The 21533-nt window shown below is 36.6% G+C and overlaps 1 protein-coding gene and 1 long non-coding RNA gene across 2 annotated transcripts; one reads left to right on the top strand and one right to left on the bottom strand.

Moving 5' to 3' along the window:
* Positions 1-60: 60 nt before the first annotated feature.
* On the bottom strand, positions 61-19384 carry GTF3A (general transcription factor IIIA). Its single transcript, XM_044666115.1, has 9 exons — positions 18937-19384; positions 13681-13781; positions 10829-10925; positions 9454-9542; positions 7258-7331; positions 3932-4012; positions 1413-1642; positions 669-728; positions 61-213 (listed from the first exon to the last, which is right to left on the bottom strand). The coding sequence occupies exons 1-9, from the start codon at positions 19102-19104 to the stop codon at positions 61-63; spliced, it is 1053 nt and encodes a 350-aa protein (XP_044522050.1). The 5' UTR covers positions 19105-19384.
* On the top strand, positions 125-877 carry LOC123238870. The gene is made up of 2 exons (XR_006505714.1): positions 125-254; positions 695-877. It is a non-coding gene; the product is annotated as an uncharacterized LOC123238870 (long non-coding RNA).
* Positions 19385-21533: the final 2149 nt, after the last annotated feature.

A 21533-nucleotide genomic window follows, 5' to 3' on the forward strand; every position in this document is an offset into this window, starting at 1 on the left:
CAACAGGGGAAATGATTTTAAAAAATAAAAACTATTTACATAAATCCACATATCTGATGTTTAGCCAAGGGTCAATGTTGCTACAGTTGGGAGCATGTTTTCTTCAAAACAGTCTGATGACTTGCCATTCTTAGGCAATGTTTCTCTAATTTTGGGAGGAATGTATCCACTAAGACGAGAGGCCAGGCTCCGTTTTCCAGAGAGTCGTTTTACCTTTGGGGATTTAAAATAAAGGCAATCATACATCCATGCAGGTATTTCTTTGATTAATTTTTATACATCTAAGTGATTTCCTAAAATTTGTACATAAGTCATGAGGTTTTCTTTTTGTTCTGTATCTATGATTTCGTTGGTGTAAATTGGTGTACCAGAACAGTTAGATGGGTGATTCATAGATTACTTTAGTCTTAGCAAGGTGCCCAGCCCTGTGAGAAATTAAGTCATTTGCCTGTGGTCACATAGCCAGGGGCAGGCCTCGAGTCCTAAGTATTCTTGACATCACAGCAGTTATTCACCATATTACTGTTTTACTCCACTATCCCCTGTATATTATAAAGTCAACATCATTAAAATTTAAAGGAAGATATTTTGGATGTCCAACAGAGAAATAAACCTATTTCCCAAGTTCTATGTTAAAGTGAAGTCATACTTCGTAAGTTCCAACTTACTTTGATTTTTAATTTTCTCTTGTCAGGATCATGTATGACGGCGTGTCTTGTAAGACTTTGCTGCAGTGAAGGGGATGGGAAGGAGAAAAGTCAAACCTGAGATATTCTTTATGTCCAAACTTTGAATATATTAAAAATGTCATGATTTTAAATCCTTGAAAAATCTGTTAGTTGAACTATCATTAAAAGTCTGTCTCCTTTCCCATGCACCAAGTACTCTCTCTTACTGCAAACTAAGGAAACATTCATCTCAAGTACCAGGTCAGTTTCCTGCAGCTATCAACTTCTTCCCTGTCCTTCATTCAAGCTCACCACTTCACCAATCCCACCCCATATTAATTGCTTCCATGAAAACATTAAAAGAGAGTTCTACAAGAACACAGCTATAAAGCCAATGAGCACCATACTTGGTCAATGGTCTAAGGTCAGTCCCAAGCAAAAAATGACTACATCTGCATATCCCATCTAAATATCACTGTATAATGCCTGTTTTTCCTATCTCCATATAGCAAATGTCCAGAAAAGATAACCCAAAAGTCAAAGTGAACATACAAATAATAGCATATCCTTCATGGTAAATGTAATTTCATCATGTTTTTATTATTTAAATTGTTCTTGTTCTGTTCACTTCACTTTGCATCAGTTCATACAAGTTTTCCCATTAACAGTAAAATGATTCCATAGGCAGAAGTGATTATCAGCTGTATGTTTAGGAACTTGCCATAGGGAAAAATGATAACTTACTTTCATGGCAAATGATTTTCCACAGCCAACATGCTCACAAGTAAATGGACGCTGTTCCTCATGAAAAGAAAGAATATGGCTTTGGAGATTGAACACAGTTGTGTATGATCTACCACAGCCTTCTCTTGGGCATCGGTACACATCTCGTTCTGGAGCATGAATTTTCTTATGCTGCTTAAGGTGGTCTTTGCGTTTAAATGTTTTCCCACATAGTTCACATGTTATCTCCTCTGGTGGAGAGAAGAGGAAAGAACAAAAGCACAAAACTAGGTTGTTATCAATTATTTTCTGTATCATACAGTAATCCTGAGTTGTAATTTATTCAGATCCTGAACTATGAAGTGTTTAGAATCAACATCATTTGCAAGTAGGGCAATTCAGAGGGGAGAAGGGAATAAACATATTAGTGTGTACTATGTACTTTTACAAATATCTCATCTGAGGGAACCATTACTCAGTTTTCCATGTCAGTAAATGACCTTATTCTTTTAGATCTTGTCAAAGTTTTTATGGTATATAAGCCACAATCATCCCATTCCACTGCTATGAAGACCTCAACATGGCAACTATTTCTTAAAAGGCCAAGTTAATAAAAGGGAAGCCAGAAATGCCACTCCTTTCCCCTGCCTGACTTTTCAAAACCCTTCTAACAGTGACTACTCTCATTTTGTGTCATCTTGACCTATTTGCACACTGTGAAGAGAAACCTTTGGGTTATTTTGACTATATTTTGCTTTTTAATGATTTACTACTATTATTTTACTATTTATTAATGATTAACATCCTTTTATATTGTGATTAAATTTACAACTCTTTTGAGAATTGTTTGTTCATATGCTTTGATTACTTATCTATGGATTCTCTGCTTGTTTTGTTAATCCAAGCATTTAACATTATTTGAATTATTCTATCTCATTTAGGTTGTTGATTTTAATTGACATATAATTGGGTGAAATTTTTTTGAAAATGCCTTTATTTCTTCAATTGTAATTCTTTTTTATTTTTTATATTTGTAACTTGGTTTTTCCTCTTTAAAATTAGGAAATGGTTTATCTATTTTGTAGCTTATAAATAGCTCATATTTTTATTAATTTAAAGCTTTTGTATTTTCAGTTTTGTTAATCCCTTTGTTTTTTATAATTTTTGTTTTAGTCTTACTTTGGGTTTTCTAAATGTTTCTTCTCTAGCTTTTTTTAAGTTGCATACCCAATTCATTGATTTTTTTTTTTTTCTGAAGAGACTTTGACATTATGGATTCAAGTTTTGCCACATTGCTAATTACTTCTGACGTGCAAGTTCCAAGTTCTGGCATTTGTACTTTTCTAGTGTCTTTTTTTTTTTTTTTAACCCTTACCTTCTGTCTTGGAGCCAATACTGTGCATTGGCTCCAAGGCAGAAGAGTGGCAAGGGTAGGCAATGGGGGTCAAGTGACTTGCCCAGGGTCACACAGCTGGGAAGTGTCTGAGGCCAGATTTGAACCTAGGACCTCCTGTCTCTAGGTCTGGCTCTCAATCTACTGAGCTACCCAGGTGCCCCCTCTAGTATCTTTTTTATGATTTTAATTTCTTTTATGGAATAACTTCTTGTTGTCCCATATTCTCATAGGATTCCACAAGATTCAGTGTTTATCAAATGTTGGTTCAATTTCCTTTGTCTTAATAACTTTCAGAATTTTCTTCCTTTTGAAAATAGTATTAGTTTTAGTCTTTTCTCTTATTACTGGCAATCACTTCCCTCTTTAATAAACCCTTAGGACTAGACTGTAGAACTGCCTCAGCTTCCTCCAATATTAGGAAATTTGCTTTTCAATGATCTTGGTCTCTGATGCAAGTAGCTTCTAGGGGGACAAGAGTGACCCCAATTAGATTTAAGTTTCCTTTCCTTCAGGTTCATTGTAGCCACTAAAACTCACCCTCCTGCCCCAGTTCCATTCCTGATTCTTATTTTTTCTTTCTCTGGCTAAGCTGAATCAGTTTCTAGGCACTTTGTGCAAGGTATTGGAGAGGACAGAGTAGGTCTTCTGGGCAGACTCTCCATGCTTTGGGGACCGCTAACATGGAGGCCATCTTGGATAGAAGAAAGCCCAATTTCTTCTCTAATCTGCCCTTTTCCACTAGTTTGGCAGTGTTCTTGCTACTTGGTGCAGCAGATTAGGGGATAGGCAGTATATACTAGGCTGGGAATTCCTTTGTGGATTTTAGGCACAAGTCAACGATCAGTTGGTACACAATTGGACGATGGAAACTGATGGGGGAAGAGTGCTGAATGAGCACTGAAGTATTGGTGATTCTTTAGTATTAATTTATTAGGCTACTACCTTGTTGGGAATCTTGCTTTCTTATACTATGGATTTATCTATATTTTCCCTAACTCTGGCATTTAATTCCTCTTTTGGGTTGATTTCTTTGGAGGAAGAATTTAGTGGGGCCTGGAGAAAAAAATCAAGTCCACCATTTTCTTGGTCTTGTAGGCCAATAGTAACATAATATTAACACGATGCAATATATTATTATTATTACCTTTATGGGTTTCCTTCATGTGCTTCAGTAGCTCTGTCCATGTTTTAGCCACAAAAGAACAACCTTTTTGGCAAACATATCCTATTATTTTAAAATGGCATATTGTTAGCATAGTAGAGATGATTTTAATCAATAGATTTACTAAGTTATTAGACAAATGCAGAGATGATATACAAATTTTATACTAAAAAAGGAGGGGCCCTTATCATCTTGGCTGAACTTATAGAAATAAACTTATATAAGAATACTGGCAAGAGTTGAAGAGGATGAAACATATGTATAGGTTAAGATATGATCTGTATCACTGGAAGGCATTCAAATAAGATTACCAATTTAATTTATGAATATACATATATTTACACACATGTGCACATGCACACACACACACACACAAAGCTTCTCTCTGAGAACTTGAGAAACAGAGCATGCCCTGGAGGCTAGAGAGAAGCTTTGGAGTCACACCTCTGACACACATTTAACTTCTCAATCCCTCAGGCAACTCTCTTAAGATTGTAATATGCAAAAAAAATTACCAATTTTCATTGGTAGATGGAGGCTTCTCAATTGGGAAATCATAGACCTAAACCAAAAAAAGAAGTGCAGGGGAGCAATTTCACAAAAACAACTAACATTGACCATATCTGATCATTTGTGATATTCTAAACCTTTATTCACTCACCTTTACAATAAAGAGTAAGAGATATATTTTCTCAGCTCTTCCGGGGGAAAGGATGGAGATTACAATGCTATATTCTCACTTGCATTTTATCATGTCCATTTGTATTATTGTGGTCACATGTATTGTTTTCCTGGTTTTGTTCACTTTGCATCAATTTCTGTAAGCTTCCTCATGCTTTTCTGAATTTATCAATTTATCAATTCTTCTAGAACACTAATACTCCATTATCACCATGTGCCCCATCTGTTTAGCTATTATTCCCCAATAGGGCAACCATTTTTTCCTAATATAAAAAATACTACTATAAATACTTTAACATATATGAGACCTTTCTTTCTCTTGGGCATTGCAGAATAATCTTTGCATCAAAAGCCATAAACATTTTAGTTCCTTAAAAAAGCACAACACAAATTGCTTTTCAGAATAACTAGATCTATTTGTCATCACCTGGCACTATACTGCTGTGCTGCCAGTCTAGTGTTTCCATAATTCCTCCACAACCCTTCTACCTTCAATTTTCTGAGTAGGAAGTAAAACTTTAGTTGTTTGATGTATATTTCTCTTATTATTAATGATCAGAAGCAATCTTTTCTATGGCTGTTAATAAGCAACTGCTTTTTTATATCTTTTGATCTCATATCCACTAGAGCAAATGGACATGGACTTTGTATTTATATTTTGTTAACTTAAAAATACTGACTTACCCAGTTTGGTTTTCTCATTTTCTTCCTCTCATAAGTTTCACATTTTGTGCATCAGCATGAGCAAAAGGAGATATTTTTTAGACTTCTCAATGGCACCCAATTCTAACATATGGACTTAGAAATTCATAAAGCACCATGACTGGATTAATCTGAAGACACACAGTATCCAGGCTGAGAGTTTCATCAATTATTGCCAATTGGAAACAAACAGAAAAGATTATACTCTCCTTTTGGCTTCTGTAACCTTATCCTTTAAAATATCCTTTTAAAAGTCTGGGGCTTTAATCACAAGAGTTCAAAGAAAGAAGATAAATATCTGCATTACAAAAAAAAAAAGTTTGCAGTAGCTCTTTTTGCTGTAGCAAAGAAATGAAAACAAAGGGGGCTTCCCACAACTGGGTATTGGGTGAACAACTTATGGTGTATTAATGTAATAGAATATTATTGTACCATAAGGAATGAAGAAAGGGATGGTCCCAGAGAAATCTACGAAGACTGTCATGAACCAATGATGCAGAGTGAAGTGAGAAGGACCAGGAGAACAACTTACACTTGTAACAACAACACTGTAATGAAAATAGCTAATAGATTTAAAAATTCAGATCAGTGCAAAGACCAACCATAACTCCAAAGGTCTAATAATGAAGCATTACACCTACTTCTTAGCAAAGGGGTGATAGAACTGAGGTATAGAATAAGACAATTTTTGAACACAGAAAATTGGTGTTTGTTTTGTTCAACTATGTTTATTTGTTACAAGGATTGTGTTTTTCTTTTTTATTGGGGAGAAGGAGCTAGTGATAATGTTAATCGAAAGAAGAGTCACTGATGAAATTTTTTAAATGCTTCACAGAAAAGGAAATTAACACAAACACAAACAGTACACATTTGAAAGTTACATACTGAATTTATTATATACTTTTTAAAAAAGTATTTAACATCTGCATTTTCTGTTTGTTTTTTAATATATAAAAATATTTGTTTTGGGGATGTCTCTTACATTCAGAATTTAAATTATGAAATGTAAAAGTCCAGGTTTAGTAAAACTAGAGGTAGCATGTTGGTACACTGTACACAAAATACAGGTTACACTTAAACTTTTTTTGGGGGGGAGGGAAATAAGCAAGAAGTCTAAATCTGTGATTATGATTGGTGTATAGAAGCTCACAGTGAGAAAATGCCCCCCAAAATGCAGAATAGCAATTATTTTGCAACCTAGTTTTTAGATAATTCCCATGAGGTTAAGTGAATTGTTCATAGTACCAGGATGTGTTGGAACCAAGGTCTGGACACAGTGTGTCCTGACTTCACTGCTTGCCCCACTATCCACCACTCCATGTTGCCCCTTTACAGTCATTTAGTAATATTAGAAAACATATCGTAAGGACATAAAGATATTTTTCAACATTATATAGTACTTTTTCCCCAAAAGTGCAAATTGTAGTAATATAAATCTGAATATTCCATATTTCAAGGAATAGAGTATTTAAAAACAAAAGAGAATATGAAAGTTTGCAGAGAAAACTTAGCTAAAAAAGACAGATGGTTTTACCTCCAAAGACCTGCTTATTATGAATACAGAATTCCATATACATTGGAAAACAGCATATAATATTACAGTACTGATGCACATATTTGGAAAAAAGGATACTTAAAATTTAGAGTAACTACACTCAAAAAACATTTAAGGAATATTTGACACTTGATATATTTAGTAAACAAGGCCTATTTGATATGTATGAGACCTGAAAATACTGCCAAATATTCCATGTCAGAATTAAGCATCAAATCTTTTTTTTTTTTGGCCTAAGTATTTTATAGTCTTCCATATGAAGATGCAAACAATAATTAAAAACATTGAACATTCTAGAAAACATGCACATTCTCTATAGTATTTGTTGTACAATATAATATGACTGCTACAAAGGAAAAACTAAAATTACCTTCATGTATCTTCTCATGACGTTTTAGATGGCTCGGGGAAGAAAAGTGTTTTCCACAGTCTTTGTTGTTACATCTATGTAATCAATACACTGGGTATTACCAGTCCAATCTATAGCCACATTTAGTACACAGCTCAAAATTGAAAGATGAGGTACAGATTAGTTTGTCTCAACCTTCCTCCAACTAACATCCAAAAGAGAATCCAGGCCCTTCCTCCCAAATCATACCCTCATCCAAATTTTCTTGTTACTGTCAAGGGAATCACCATCTTACCCAAGCTCGAAACCTTGTGTCATCCTCAACTCCTCATTTTTACTGACTCTACATATCCAGATTGTTGTGAAATATTATGTCTACCTTCCTATCTATCTTAGATGTCCTCAATAGCCTTCTAAATGGTGTCTCTACTTCAACTCTCTCCTCACATTCTAATCTATCCTCCACACAGCAACCAAAATAATTTTCCTAAAACATAGGTCTCCCATATTCCAAACCTTGCCCCCAAGAGCTCCAATGATTCATTATCTCAAAGATCAATTATAATAGTAATTAGCTACCATTTGTATGGAGCTTGAAGGTTTGCAAAATGCTTTCCATGTTATCTTGTTTGTTCCTCCATTATACAGATTAGGAAACTAAAGACGAGAGAGGTTGAGTTGCCCAAGATAATATGGCAAGGAAGTGTCTGGGGCAGGATCCAAACTTAAGTCTTTAGGAATTCGTGTCCAATACTCTATCCAGTATGCCATTTAGATACCTATTACTCCATTTGGCTACTTGTGACATGGTCCCATCATACATTAAATTTTATTTGCTCTCTACACACTCACTTTGTTCTAGCTATCCTGGTCTACTTGCTGTTCCTTCCATGTGATATTCCATCTCCTCTCTCCATACCTTAGCACTGATTTTCCAGTGTTTGGAAAATCCTATCCCTGACTTCCTTCAAGATTCAGCTCAAATCCCACATTCTGTAGGAGGCCTCTCCTAGTTCCTGCAGCTGCTAGAGCTTTCTCCTCTGAGATTTTCTTCCATCTACTCCATATTTATCCTTTATATACTAATTTATGTATATATGCTTCCTAGAGACTGTCTTTGCCTTTCATTAAATCTCCAGCACCTGGCACACAGTAAGTGTTTAATTAGTGCTTGTTGTACTTGCATCCCTCTTTCTTACAATCCATCTTAACCCCCAGACATACTGAATTTGGAAAACTGAAGTCTTAAAATCTCATGAAATCCAGTTAAATTTAAAAGACTTAGCTGAAGAACCTTATGACAAGACTAATCCAAGACTATTACTGGAGCAGGGAGAAATAATTTACCTTATGTTCTATTCTTGGCTGACTTTGTGATCACAAATGACACTGAAATGTTATTGTATTCCTGCTTCCTGTATGTGAGTGAAAAACACACTTGGCTAAAACAAAGGTATACTGCTAAATGTATGGAATCAAGGCCCTCCAGGGGTTATTTCTTCTCCCAGATGTGGAGGTGCACAGGCCACTTAAGACAGCTCTAGTCTACTTCCAAATGATGCCAGAGTTGTATATTTCTGTGGGAAACACGGGCAACAGACACTTCAGTCTGAGGTACAACCATAAAAAAGCAGGGTGGAACTGCTTCAGCAAAGGCATCAAGGAAAACAGGAACTGAAGAGGTAGTGTGGCAAGCAGAGGCAAGCTATAATAACAACAGCTGCAGCCACAAGCCAAAGGACCCTCTCTGCATGTGCAGTGTGGAAAGGAGGGCTGGCTGAAGATCAGTCTTTCCAGCCACACCTGCTCATGGATAGAGATCACCATTAACAAAGTATGTAATGTGTCATCATCTCCAAGGATGGAACTTTCCTTGCAAGCCTATCCCCAATGTGAAATCATCATTCCACAGGTCTAGCAACCTCTCTCATATGACATTTTATAGTCATTTCCTTTTGTTCTTTTTTGTAAGGGAGAAGAATTCATCAGCATCATCTCATTCCCCTTCATATTTTAATTCAATTAGTTCAATTTAAGCAGTCAACCCCTTTTTTTTCAGGCTAATGCACAGTTCCACTAATGTTCTAATAAGCTATTTAATCCCTTAATTCATTTTTTATTTGGACAAACTTACCTACTTCAAAATGCTTTGAAATATAATTGATGAGGGAGAATAAAACAATCTTTAATGGATTACAAGTACTTTTAAATACCTACTTGAATAGTGGTTCATTAGTATGTTGGCACTGATGGACTTTCAGCTGCTGATGTTTCTTAAAAGACTTGCTACAACCTTCAAAGTCACACTGTTAAGAAAGATATTAGAATTTTAGAAGTAAAATAGAGAAGGGAAGAATCTATGACCAAATAAGAGACAGAGAACATTATAAGATGCAAAATTATACTTTTAACTATATTAAATTAAAAAGGGTTTGTACAAGCAAAACCAATAAAACCAAGATTAGATGGGAAACAACAAAGCTGGGGAAAAATTTTTATAACAAATTTCTCTAACAAAGGTCTCATTTCTCAAATATATAAAGAACTAACTAAAGAACATTATAAGAATACAAGTCATTCTCCAATTGACAAATGGTGAATAAACAGTTTTTAGATGAAGAAATCAAGCTATCAATAATCGTATGAAAAAATGTTCTAAATCACTCTTGATTAGAGAAATAAAAATTAAAACAGCTCTGAGGTAGCAATTCATACCTATCAGATTGGCCAATACAACAATAAAGGAAAATGATGATTGTTGTAGGGGATATGGCAAAATTGGGACATTAATGTATTGCTTGTGAATTGATCCAACCATTCTGGATAGCAATTTTGAATTATGCCCAATGGAATATAAAAAAATTCATATCCTTTGATCCAATAATACCATTACTAGGTCTATATCTCAAAGAGATTTTTAAAAATTTGAAAGGACCTACTTATACAAAAATATTTATAGCTGCTCTTTTTGTGGTGGCAAAGGATTGGAAACTAAAAATATGTTCATCAATTGGGGAATGGCTGGACAAATTGTGGTATATGATGGTGATGGAATACTATTATGTTGTAAGGAATCATGAACAGGATGATTTAAGAAAAAGTTCAAAAGACCTAAGTGAACTGATGCAGAATGAAAATAGAAAAAAAACAGTGTACACAGTAACAGAAATATTGTGGAATGAGCAACTGTGACAGACTTAGCTATTCTCATTAATACAATAATCCAGGACAATCCTGAGGGAATTATGACAAAGAATGTTATCCACCTCCAGAGAAAGAACTGTTTGAGTCAGAAATCAGGTGAAAACATATGATTTTTGACTTGTTTATGTGGGTATATGTTTTAGGGTTTTGGTTCATGAACAACATGGGAATACGTTTAAAATCATTTTACGAGTAAAATCTATTACACAAGAATCCTAGCTTATAACATAATTACTTCTAATGATTAACATATAGTTGAAACAATATTTGCTAGCTTCTCTATTTAATAATTATTCATTTCATTTGTTTCTAAGTTTTAAAAAGGTCAGAAACTTGTAAAGCATTTTTAAGATGTCTGCAAAGTCAGTCATACATAACAAATACTTACAAAATATTGTTTTTGTTGATTTTCATGTTTGCGATCAATATGCTTCTTCAAGTTTGATTTTGTGTTGAATTTCTGATCACAGCCAGCAGCTGTACAGCTATAAGAAACCATTAAAAAAAAGTCAAAAAGAAAAAAAAAACAGTTTTACTTTACATATATCCATCTTTATATTTTCCTTAAGAAATTACCTCCTTTATCAATATGCAATTGTGATTTGACAGGCTCTGTAGTAGGTTCTGGAGCTACAAGGACAAAAACAAAACAATCCCAAATATCAAGTGCCATGTGCTAGACTAAATTAAACCTGTCAATGCAGATTTCTCGTAGCAAAGCTTTTAAAGAGTCATATAGAGAAATATAACAAATTACAAAGTGTCAAGATGAATAATGATGTTTAGTGGGTGAAATCTCATTTTTAAAAAGTCTCAGCTCATATCAAAGAGAGGAATAGCACTTGAGGATTACCTGCCCTAGAAACACAAACACTCCCCACAATTGGATCAAAAGGAAATTAAGAGATCATGAACTTGATTCTCCTGGCTCCAACCACCTGACCTGCATTTCTCAAGAGACCACCACAAATTTGACTTGACCTAGATTCACAAAAAAAGGAATAACTGCTATCTTAGGTTAGAACCATGGCTTACCTAGTCTAAAATTCCATAAATTACATAGAAAGGGGCACTAACTGAGGGAACCAAGAAAGGTGTTACAGTTTGTTGGAGATGATGTAGCCTAGTGATTCTTATTTCCACTAGAAATTATGGATCTGTCATCCATGAGCTCATCTAAATTTTTTTTAAAGCTGTATTTTTAGTCTCCAGAGAATTTGGCAAGAGATCCCAAGGGCATTTAAGGATAAAAATGGAAGAACAAAAAAATAGAAGAAAAATGGAAAAGACATGGAAAGATTTTTAGAATTGTTTTTATCATCAAGGACTCTAACATTATGGAAGAACTTACAAGGGAGGTAAGAAAAAAATAAAAAAAATTGCTTAATTCAACTAAGTATATATAAAATAAAAGATATCTATGGTGAAAGCTACAGAATTGTGAGTAAGCAAAAGGTCTGCTAAGTATTTGAAGGAAGTGAAGATATGAGATGTAGAAAAATATCTCAGACCTTCATATAAAAAAAAAAAAAGATTCTGAGGAAAAAAGCAGTAATCACTAATCTATAAGTCTACTTTTCCAGCTAAATAGTCTTTGACATAAATCTATATAGAAACTGAGGATATTCTCAAAGAGTGTATTAGAAGGGAACAGATTAAATAATATTCTACAGTGCTTGGCACACAGTTAAGAGCTTAATAAATGTTTTTTTATTCATTATTCATTCACATTCATTCATCTTTACCATCTCACATTTGATTGAAAAATGTAGAGAATGTAAAAAACAAACAAACTGTGCTTACTGCCTGCTGATTGTGACAAAGCATTTGATTTGAGAGCAAAATACTACCTTAAAGGTGTTTTCCACTCATACATTAAAATCATTCAATATACCTTGAAAGATATAGTAACAGGTTAGAAGTAAGCCTGTTCAATGAGCCTCTGATTATTAAAGATGCCATGTAGGATAGTTAACAAAAGTTTTTGCCACCATGATGTAGATTTTCAGTATAGATATGAAGTGCAAGAGGGATTCCTTGTTGATGGGGAGGAGCTACCGATACTTCACAGATGACACTGTGTTGGTTGTACTGAGCTCCTAAGCACTGAAGAATCCCTCTATAAGAGATCTAAACCATTCAAAGAATTTGGTATGATTACTCACACAGGAAATACAAAGATGAAAAATGTCTATTGCTCAAATTGTGACATGTAGTTACATGGTCAACTTTATAGACTTTGTCCAGAAGAACATCCATTTTAGACAGAAAGTACATATGCACAGCTAGCTCAATGATCCCAGAATTTAAAATGAGGAAGGGACTGTAACACCTTTGAGAAACCACAAAACTCTTTTAATGATGCCAAGTGTCTTTCAGAAATAATGGCTCATCTTTTTAATATCAATATTCTATTGGTGTTGAATGACTGTGAGACACAGAACATAGTTGTCTCCTTCATAGAAATAAAAATTAATATCACACAGAGGACAGTGAAGAAGTGGTTTGGGGTTGTGAGAAAGCTCTAATGTATAACCAGTGAGAACTCTGAAAAAGTAAGAGTAAAGAATGCCATTTAGAAAATGTATGACAAGAAGAAAAGATGGGATGGTCATATGGTGAAAGACAAGTGGCCAGTCTGCGTACAGCTCAGGTATCCTTGTAACAAAAGAAAGTGAAGAAGATCCTTGTGAAGTAGGTGGGCTCCTGGGAGTGAATTTAATGGAGAAAATGAACAAGAGTCAAGTCACACAGGACAAGCAGGAATGAACTAGTTGAAATTTGCATTCTTGGAGGAAATATCTCACCTAATGAGATCACAAATCCATTTAAGCATTTTTAGCCTATACCACTTCTTGGCTGTCAAGAGAGCCTGATATGCCTCATTATAGAATGTAGGTAACTGTACTTGAAGACTATGAAGCACAAGCTCTAGCAGGCCCCATCAAGCAGGAAAAGCTTTAAGTACAAGCCTGGGGGCATACTAATATAGAGAAAAAAATCATACTGATCCAAAAAATCCTCCCCCTACCCATTACACGCACACACACACACATACGCACACACACACACACACACACACACACATCATTGTCACTGTTAATTCATATCAGAAAACAAAAATATTGGGAAAATGTATGTTCTTGGGATGTGTAAAATAATGGTAAAATTTTCTCCTACCTGGCTATTTGTCACCAACCTCCTTCCAAAGCCTCTGAAAGTTAACAGTCTTATACTTACATGAATGGCTTCTCTCCAGTATGTGTCAGCACATGTCGATTCAGATGGTAGTCTCTGATAAATGCTTTGCCACAGCCTTCATAATGACAAACAAATGGTCTCTAACAAAGAAAAAAAATCATTTTAGTCTTGTCCTCATTGGCTGTTGTAATCAAGTGCTAACGCAGTAAACTTTAGTATCACTTAAGAGTCTTAATGCAAGAGAAGGAAAGGAAGCTAGTAAAATGCTTCTTTATATTCAGAGATTCTTATTCAATCAACAAACATTTGTTGATCACCTGCTATGTACAAGCTCAAAACACTACTTTCTGTCCAATATTTAAATATTAGCCTTTCACTGATGACCAAAATGTTCAGCTCTCTTCATTTTAAACTATGCCAATCAAATCTTATTACAAACTCTGAAGCACTTCTCAAATCCTCCCACTAAATTAAAATGTGGTCTTATGAAATACTGGATTGAAATAAGTGGGATTTCAATAGGAACTAGTACATCTTTTGGGCAGAGATTTTCTGTATGTTAGTACTAAACTATAAGAAAGCTAACTTGTAAAAACATAGTCCTTCACATTTGAAAAATTAGAACACATTAATAATGCAGAGTTAAGTTACATTAAATGCTGAAATTTTTTTCAACATAGGATACTGCAACCAAATATAGTAATCCCCCTTGATTAAGAGTCTACCCGTCTGCTATTGGTATGCCACATCTCCACCCCACAGCATGATTTAATCTGTAATGGCAAAACCTGTGGTAAACATGCAAGTCCTACCTCATCCCAAACAAGCCCAGCGATTACACTAAAATGAAACATCATACACACCACACCTGAAAATGCACACAGAAGTACTATTAAAGGGTGAAAATACCATTTGGAAAATGGCAACATGGTATGAATGATAATTACAATTAAGTCTCTAAAGACCCTCATTAGGCCCTGATATCAGATCAAAATAAAATAAGTTTATTACCCAGGGTTAGCATCTATGGAAAATTTAATAATCCAGATGTTAGGAAGTCAACAATGGTTAGGGATGGTCTACAGATGCACCTGTAGGTAATAATGTGTATTTAAATCCAAATCAACCATCATCAAAAGTTGAACTGTCTTTCTTGACTGTTGGTTTTATTAAGGTATATCAATATTTCTCTTTGGCCATATTCAAACAACACAGATATAAACAAATAGTTTTAGAGTCCTAAAAATAATTTAATGGCCTAATAATGACCCTTTCCAATTCACTCTCATCATGTTTTGAATGAACACTAGTGTTATATCTCATATACAAAAGTCAACCCTCATTTACAAACGTTTTCATTTTTCTTCATATCTAGAGGGTTCTATAGCTTACCAGGTTGTTTCTCATCCTTAACACATGATACATGACCACTTAGCACTTAGGAGGACACCCCTGTTCACACATATTCCTTTTAAGGCCTTTTGAGCCACTTCCTTGGAATAGCACTTTATTGATAACATGCCTATAAATCTACTCCATTTCTTCCCAATATCTTTAGAAATTATTTATAATTTTGATTCTTCTGATTTCATGGTGTCCCATGATTCACAGTTAAACAGCAACATCTAAAAAATATTGGTGCTAATAAACAGACATGGGTTGATGTTTTCTTGCTTGTCTTTTTTTTCCTCTTACTATAATAAGAACCTCTCCCTCTCATTATGAACAAAGAATTTCCAAGTTGGAAAGGCCTTTGGAATTATCTCGTTCTTTCAATACCAGCACAGGAATGCCCTCTACACTATCACCAACACAACAACTGATCTAATCTATAACCTCCATATATAGAAACTGCCAATCTTGCTTGCTTTAGGCCTCTAAAAAGCTATTCTCTTTCTCCACTACCTGAGTAGCTGTTTGTTAAAGACAATTACTGTGGGAGAGAGTGTGTGTTAAAACTGAATTAAAATTCTGGTCCTTAATTTCCATAGAGTTTATTAAAATTTAATTGAAATAGAGAGCATAGAGATAGAGAGAGATGATCCCTATTCTAATCTCGCCACATGGACCCTCCCCTCATGGCTTTCTATCTCAGCCACTGTCCTTTCACTGCCATAGCCAAGGGAATAGAGACAGTATACTTCCTGGTCTTCCTCTTTTATTCCTTGTTTCCACTCCAACCCCTCTCCATCTGTAACCCGATCCTTTCCAGATCAATGTGCTTAGGTCACTGTCTTGACCCAGGCTGGCATGGTCATGTGATGTAAAGCTATCAGGGGACATAGGTAAGAGACCCCAGTATATAATCCTGGGGGAGGAGGGTTCCCTTCACAAAAGTGGTAGGCAAGCTCAGCAAGTGGAGCTTTTTCAATATCAATGGGTTCAGAATAAAAGACAGGAAGAAGCTGGAAAAGCCAAAAACTTTGGAAAATAATCTCAAGGTCAATTCCCTGGCAGCAGAGCTTTCTCTGCTATCATCTTCATATTCAAAAATATGTTCCAACACTATCTGAATTCTTAGTTTGCATTGTTACCCAATATGAGGAAGTGTAATAGAGATGAAAGAATTCACTTTAGTCAACAGAACTGAGTTCAAATCCTGGCTGTGCAATTTGGACCATTCCCAAAGGGCCATAAACACTGAGCATACTCTCTGACCCAGTAATACCACTACTAGGTCTGTATCCCAAAAAAGATCAAAGATAGGGGGAAAGGACCTATTTGTATGGATATTTATAGAAGCTTTTTGTGGCAGCAAAGAACTGGAAACTGAAGGGTTATCCATCATCTTGGAGAATAACTGAACAAGTTGTGGTATATGACTATAATGAAATACTACAGTGCCATGAGAAATGATGAACAGGATGATCACAAAAAAACCTGAAAAGATTTATATGGCGATACAAAGTGAAGTGAGCAGAACCAGGAAATAGAACTAATATATGATGATCAACTGTGAATGACTTAACTATTATCAGTAATACAAGGGTCCAAGGCAACATTCCAAACCCAAACTGGGTTACTATTTCTCTGAATTCAAATCCAGCCTCTGACACTTAGTAGCTATGTGACCCTGGGCACATCATTTAATCCTGTTTACCTCAGTTTCCTCATCTGTCAAAAGAGCAGAAGAAATAGCAAACCACTCCTGTATTTTTGCAAAGAAAACCCCAAATGAGGTTGTATTGGACTGGAACAAATGAACAATGGTTAGGACAACTCATATCTTTTCCTTGGAGAGAAAGAAAGAGTTGACGTATCTTACTTGATGGTAACAGGAAAATATGATTTCATGAGCCATTTGGTCATTCTGCCTTTATGTATAAAAGAGGGAGTAAGGAGAGCTCCAAGCTTTTTTCTAGCCCTAAATCCTATGATCTCTGCAAAACAGACATACAAAGCTGTCTCCATTTTGGTGCTGAGAAAGTAGAGCCCAGCAGTTTCTGCCACCACACAGATAAGTGTGTGAATCTCTCCTGATTCCAAACTAAGAACTCTGTCCACTCTACCACAGTTTCTCCCTCAGTACAGTACAAGCTTTTCAATAGTGTGGGGGTGTGAAAAGAGAGAGAGAAAGTCTGGATCGGCCACTGTGGGACATTTCTGGTGATAGTATTGAAGACATTCCTGTTCGTGGAAAGGGCTAAATGACTGCCAAGGCCCTTCCTAGTTGGAAGTTCTATGATTTCAATGAGGAGGAAATGCCAAAAGCATGGAAGAAGAGAACAAAGCAGTCAAGAAACCATCAACTTCTATTCTGCTGTCCGTTTTATCAATGCCAATATCCTATAAGTGTTGGCTATATGCCTGAAAATCATGAACACTGTGCACTGAGAACCAAAATTTAAGTAATTCAAAATAATTCAAGACAGGTGCTGGATTCCAAAACACATTACCAATGATGTCTTGCACCAGAGAAGTAGCCTAGAAGGTATGAAGAAGAATGTGCATGTGAACAGAATGGAGAGTATGCTTTGTCAAGAATGAGAACTACCAGAGGAACAGTCTAAGTGGTACACTGTTACTCTCTAGATATGAAAAGAAATGAGAGGAAGGCCAAACATAAATCCCAAATTGGAGGATTAATAGAAATGCTGATGAGAAGGAATGGAGAAGTAATGATCTGTATAAGTGCTAGTAAGGAATGAGTCATTGCCACAGCAATGAATCAAGAACTCCATCACATTTATTAGAGGGTACTATGGACTTGGGGAAAAGGGTACTTTGAAAGTTCCCAAATGGAATCTAGTTCATCTAATGAAGAAAGCAACATTAGTGCCAAAAAAATAAATTTCCCTTATTTCAAAATTTTGCCTACGGCATCTCATCTCTACACCAGATGATGAGGGAATAAAACTTCCTCCTTCTCTTTTCTCCAGTGTTCAAGGCTACTTACTCCCAAGAGCCAAAACTAAGACAGGTTTTATTACTCACTCATTCAAATTTGTTAAAACCTGTTAAGTGTAAGAAAATGCAATAGGTCCTATAATACTACAATTAAATGACATTATGGCTAAAACATAAGGCTTTCATGGACTAATCTTGTTTTGAAAACTGCATACCTTAAAGCTATGAACAAGTACTCTGCAAGGCAGATACTAATGTTATTGACATTATACAGATGGGAAAATGGAGGGTCCAAAAGATTAAATAAATTGCCAATAGGCACAAGGCTTGGGTGTGGGATGTAAATACATACATATGTCATACACCAGACTCCTTAAGGCCTTTTTATTTTTTTTTTAAACCTTTACCTTCGGTATTAGAATGAATATTGTGTGTTGGTTCCAAGGCAGAAAAGCGGTAAGGGCAAGGCAATGAGGGTTAAGTGACTTGCTCAGGGTCACACAAATGGAAAATGCTTTAGGCCAAATTTGAACCTAGAACCTCCCATCTCTAAGCCTGTCATTGTATGTACTGAGCCACCTTGCTACCCTCTAAAGAAGCGTTTACTAAGTGTTTCACAAGAGCCAGACACGGCGATACAATAAAGACAGCCCTTGCCCAATCCCATCTTCCTTTCCCTTCCACTTCAAACCAACTGCCTCACTTTTTCCACCCACACTTTCCCCAAAGCAACAAAACCACGAGGTGGTCCAAGTCCCTAAGGTGGGGCCACCCTTCTCCAGTCCGAGGTGACTGGCCAGGTCTCGGTAAACGTCACAAGGCAAACCAGAAAAGTCCAATCCTCGCGGAGCGGGCGGGGTTCGCCACACCTCTCGCTCCGGCCAGCTCCGTCGGGGGCGGGGCGAGCCCGCTCAGGTTCCCCTGTTAGTTGTTCCGCGTTTCCTTTACCTCCCCAGTGTGCTTGCACAGGTGCGCGTCCAGTTTCCAGGCCTTGTTGTAGGTGGCGCTGCAATCTGGGAACGAGCAAAAGTATTTCTTGCGGACGATGGACGGAAAGGACGAGGCGGCTGAGGCAGGAGCAGCTGGGGGCCCGTCGGTCTCCTCGCATCCTGCCATGCTTCCCAGCGGAACCTAAGCGCTTCCCGCTCTAGCACAAGTCCGGACTTGCAAAGAGAGCCCAAGAAAGTTCCGGGAACGCCACCTCGGCATGGAACCTGACGTAAGCGACGTTGGTGACCGCGAGCATGCTGGGAAAGCGAGTCTTTTTGCCACATCGGGGCATCTTTCAGATGCGCAAGCGCAGAGGAGGACACACATACTTTCTGCTTCCCCATCATTTCTTTCTCTCTTTTGGAATCCTCGAAACCCCAAGAAGCCTATATCGAGGAGACAATTAATTAACTTGGATGGGGAATAAATGGCGTTCTTATTTTTCCATTGTAATCCTATGAGTTTTATTTTATGCGTTTACAAAATGATTCGGAGGAATGGTTCATAGATTTTATTAGACTTGCAAAGGGTCCATGACACAGCCCTGGCTGAAGAACCCTAGCTTGCTCTGAAGGAAAAAACAGGTGGCCTCCTTATGATGAGTGTGGTTGAGAAGAGCACATATCCACACTTTCCTGACAGAAGAAGAATGAAGAGGCAGCTAGGCGGCTCAGGGCTTGGAGTCCCAAAGATCAGAGTCTAAATCCAACCTCACACACTTATTAGCAGTGTGACCTTGGGCATTTCACTTAACCTCCGTTCACTTTGGTTTCTTCATCTGTAAAATAGGAATAATAATATTTCCCAAGGTTATCATTTAGGATCAAATGAGATAATAATTGCAAAGCATTTAGTCCAGGGCCTGGCACATGGTGATTCCTAAATGTTAATTATTATTACTCCATTTATAGAGAAAGACCCTTATTTTTCTTGGCAAACCAAATGCTTTTCTGAAACTTCCTTGTTTTTTGTTGGTTTTTTTTGGTGGTTTGTCATCCTGCGTTTTCTCCTGTCCCAGACTTTTGTATTGTCTAAATGTAAACTCCTTGAGGGCAGGGACTGTCCTTTTTGCTTGTTTTTGTTGTATTTGTGTCTGCAGAATTTAGTCAGGTGCCTAGGACACAATAAGACTTAATAAATGTTTTAATTACCTTGCTTATTTACTCTTAGGTTATGATAAGGATAAAGGAAAGAGCCAGAAGTTGTCATAGTAAAATTTGAAGGTGAATGAATGTTTTCTGTCTGGAAGAACAAAAAATGTTTCCCATAGGAACTGGCCCTTGTGCTAAGCTTTGAAGAAGGATTCTGTTAGAGATGAAGAGGAAGTTCATTCTAGTGAGTTTTAGGCATGGGAAATGCCCTGTGTCAACATACAGAGAGGTGGGAGGCAGCATGTTGATCTTAAGAAACAGCTAGTAATTCAGGTTGGCTGGAATGTGGAGTGTATGAAGGGCAATAATTTTAAATAAGGCTGGAGGATAGGTTGGAGACAAACTGGAGTCAGGAAAATTGGTCTAATTTGGACCTTAGACATTAGCTGTGTGACTTTAGGCAAATCATTTAACCTCTGTTCACCTTGGTTTCCTCATCTGTAAAATAGGGATAATAATAGCACCTACCTCCCAAGATTATTGTGAAGATCAAATGTGATAATAATTGTAAGGTACTTAGCAGAGGGTCTGTTTGAGGCTAATGAATGTGTAGTCTATCCTGTTGGGAAGAAGAACCCATTGAGAGTTTTTAGTGGAGGAAAGTCAGACCTCTACATTAGGGAGATGATTTTGGCAGCCATGTGAAGGATGAATTAGAATAAAGTATAGGCAGAATGCCCAGAAGGAAATAAACAACGCTACATATTGGACTTCAGAGCTTGAATTATTATAAAGAGATTGAAAACATCATAAGTGCTTTAGAAGTTTTAAGGCTAGATAACATGAAGACTAATGACATTATTGGCAGAAATGGGAACATCAGGCAGTATACCTAATTCAGAGGAGATAAGATAATTGTGTTTTGTTCATTTTGGCTTTGCCATGGTAGCAAAACACCTAAAAGAAAATACTGACTAGCCAGCTGCTGATACAAAACTGGCCTTCACCAACATAAGGAGATTATATATCATGAGTCACCTGCACAGGTATGGCTGAAGCAAGACAAGAGGCTGATTGAACAGCCAGTTGGAGAAACAAAATCAGACCTCAGCAGCAGGCAGACAGGTGTGGCTAATGTATTATTAGTCATTTGCAGAGGGATGACTGAAGCACATCCACTTGTAACCCCATAAATTTGTTTGTTAAAAGTGCAGCGATATGTTCTTTGTGGTGGCAAAAAATTGGAAAATGAGAGGATGCCCTTCAATTGGAGAATGACTGAACAAATTGTGGTATCTGTTGATGATGGAATGCTATTGTGCTCAAAGGAATAATGAACTGGAGGAATTCCATGTGAACTGGAAAGACTTCCAGGATCTGATGCAAAGTGAAAGGAACAGAACCAGGAGAACCTTATTCACAGAGACTGATACACTTGGTACAATCCAATGAAACGGACTTCTC

The sequence above is a fragment of the Gracilinanus agilis genome, chromosome 3, assembly GCF_016433145.1.
Source record: "Gracilinanus agilis isolate LMUSP501 chromosome 3, AgileGrace, whole genome shotgun sequence".
In the NCBI taxonomy this organism is placed as follows: Eukaryota; Metazoa; Chordata; class Mammalia; order Didelphimorphia; family Didelphidae; genus Gracilinanus; species Gracilinanus agilis.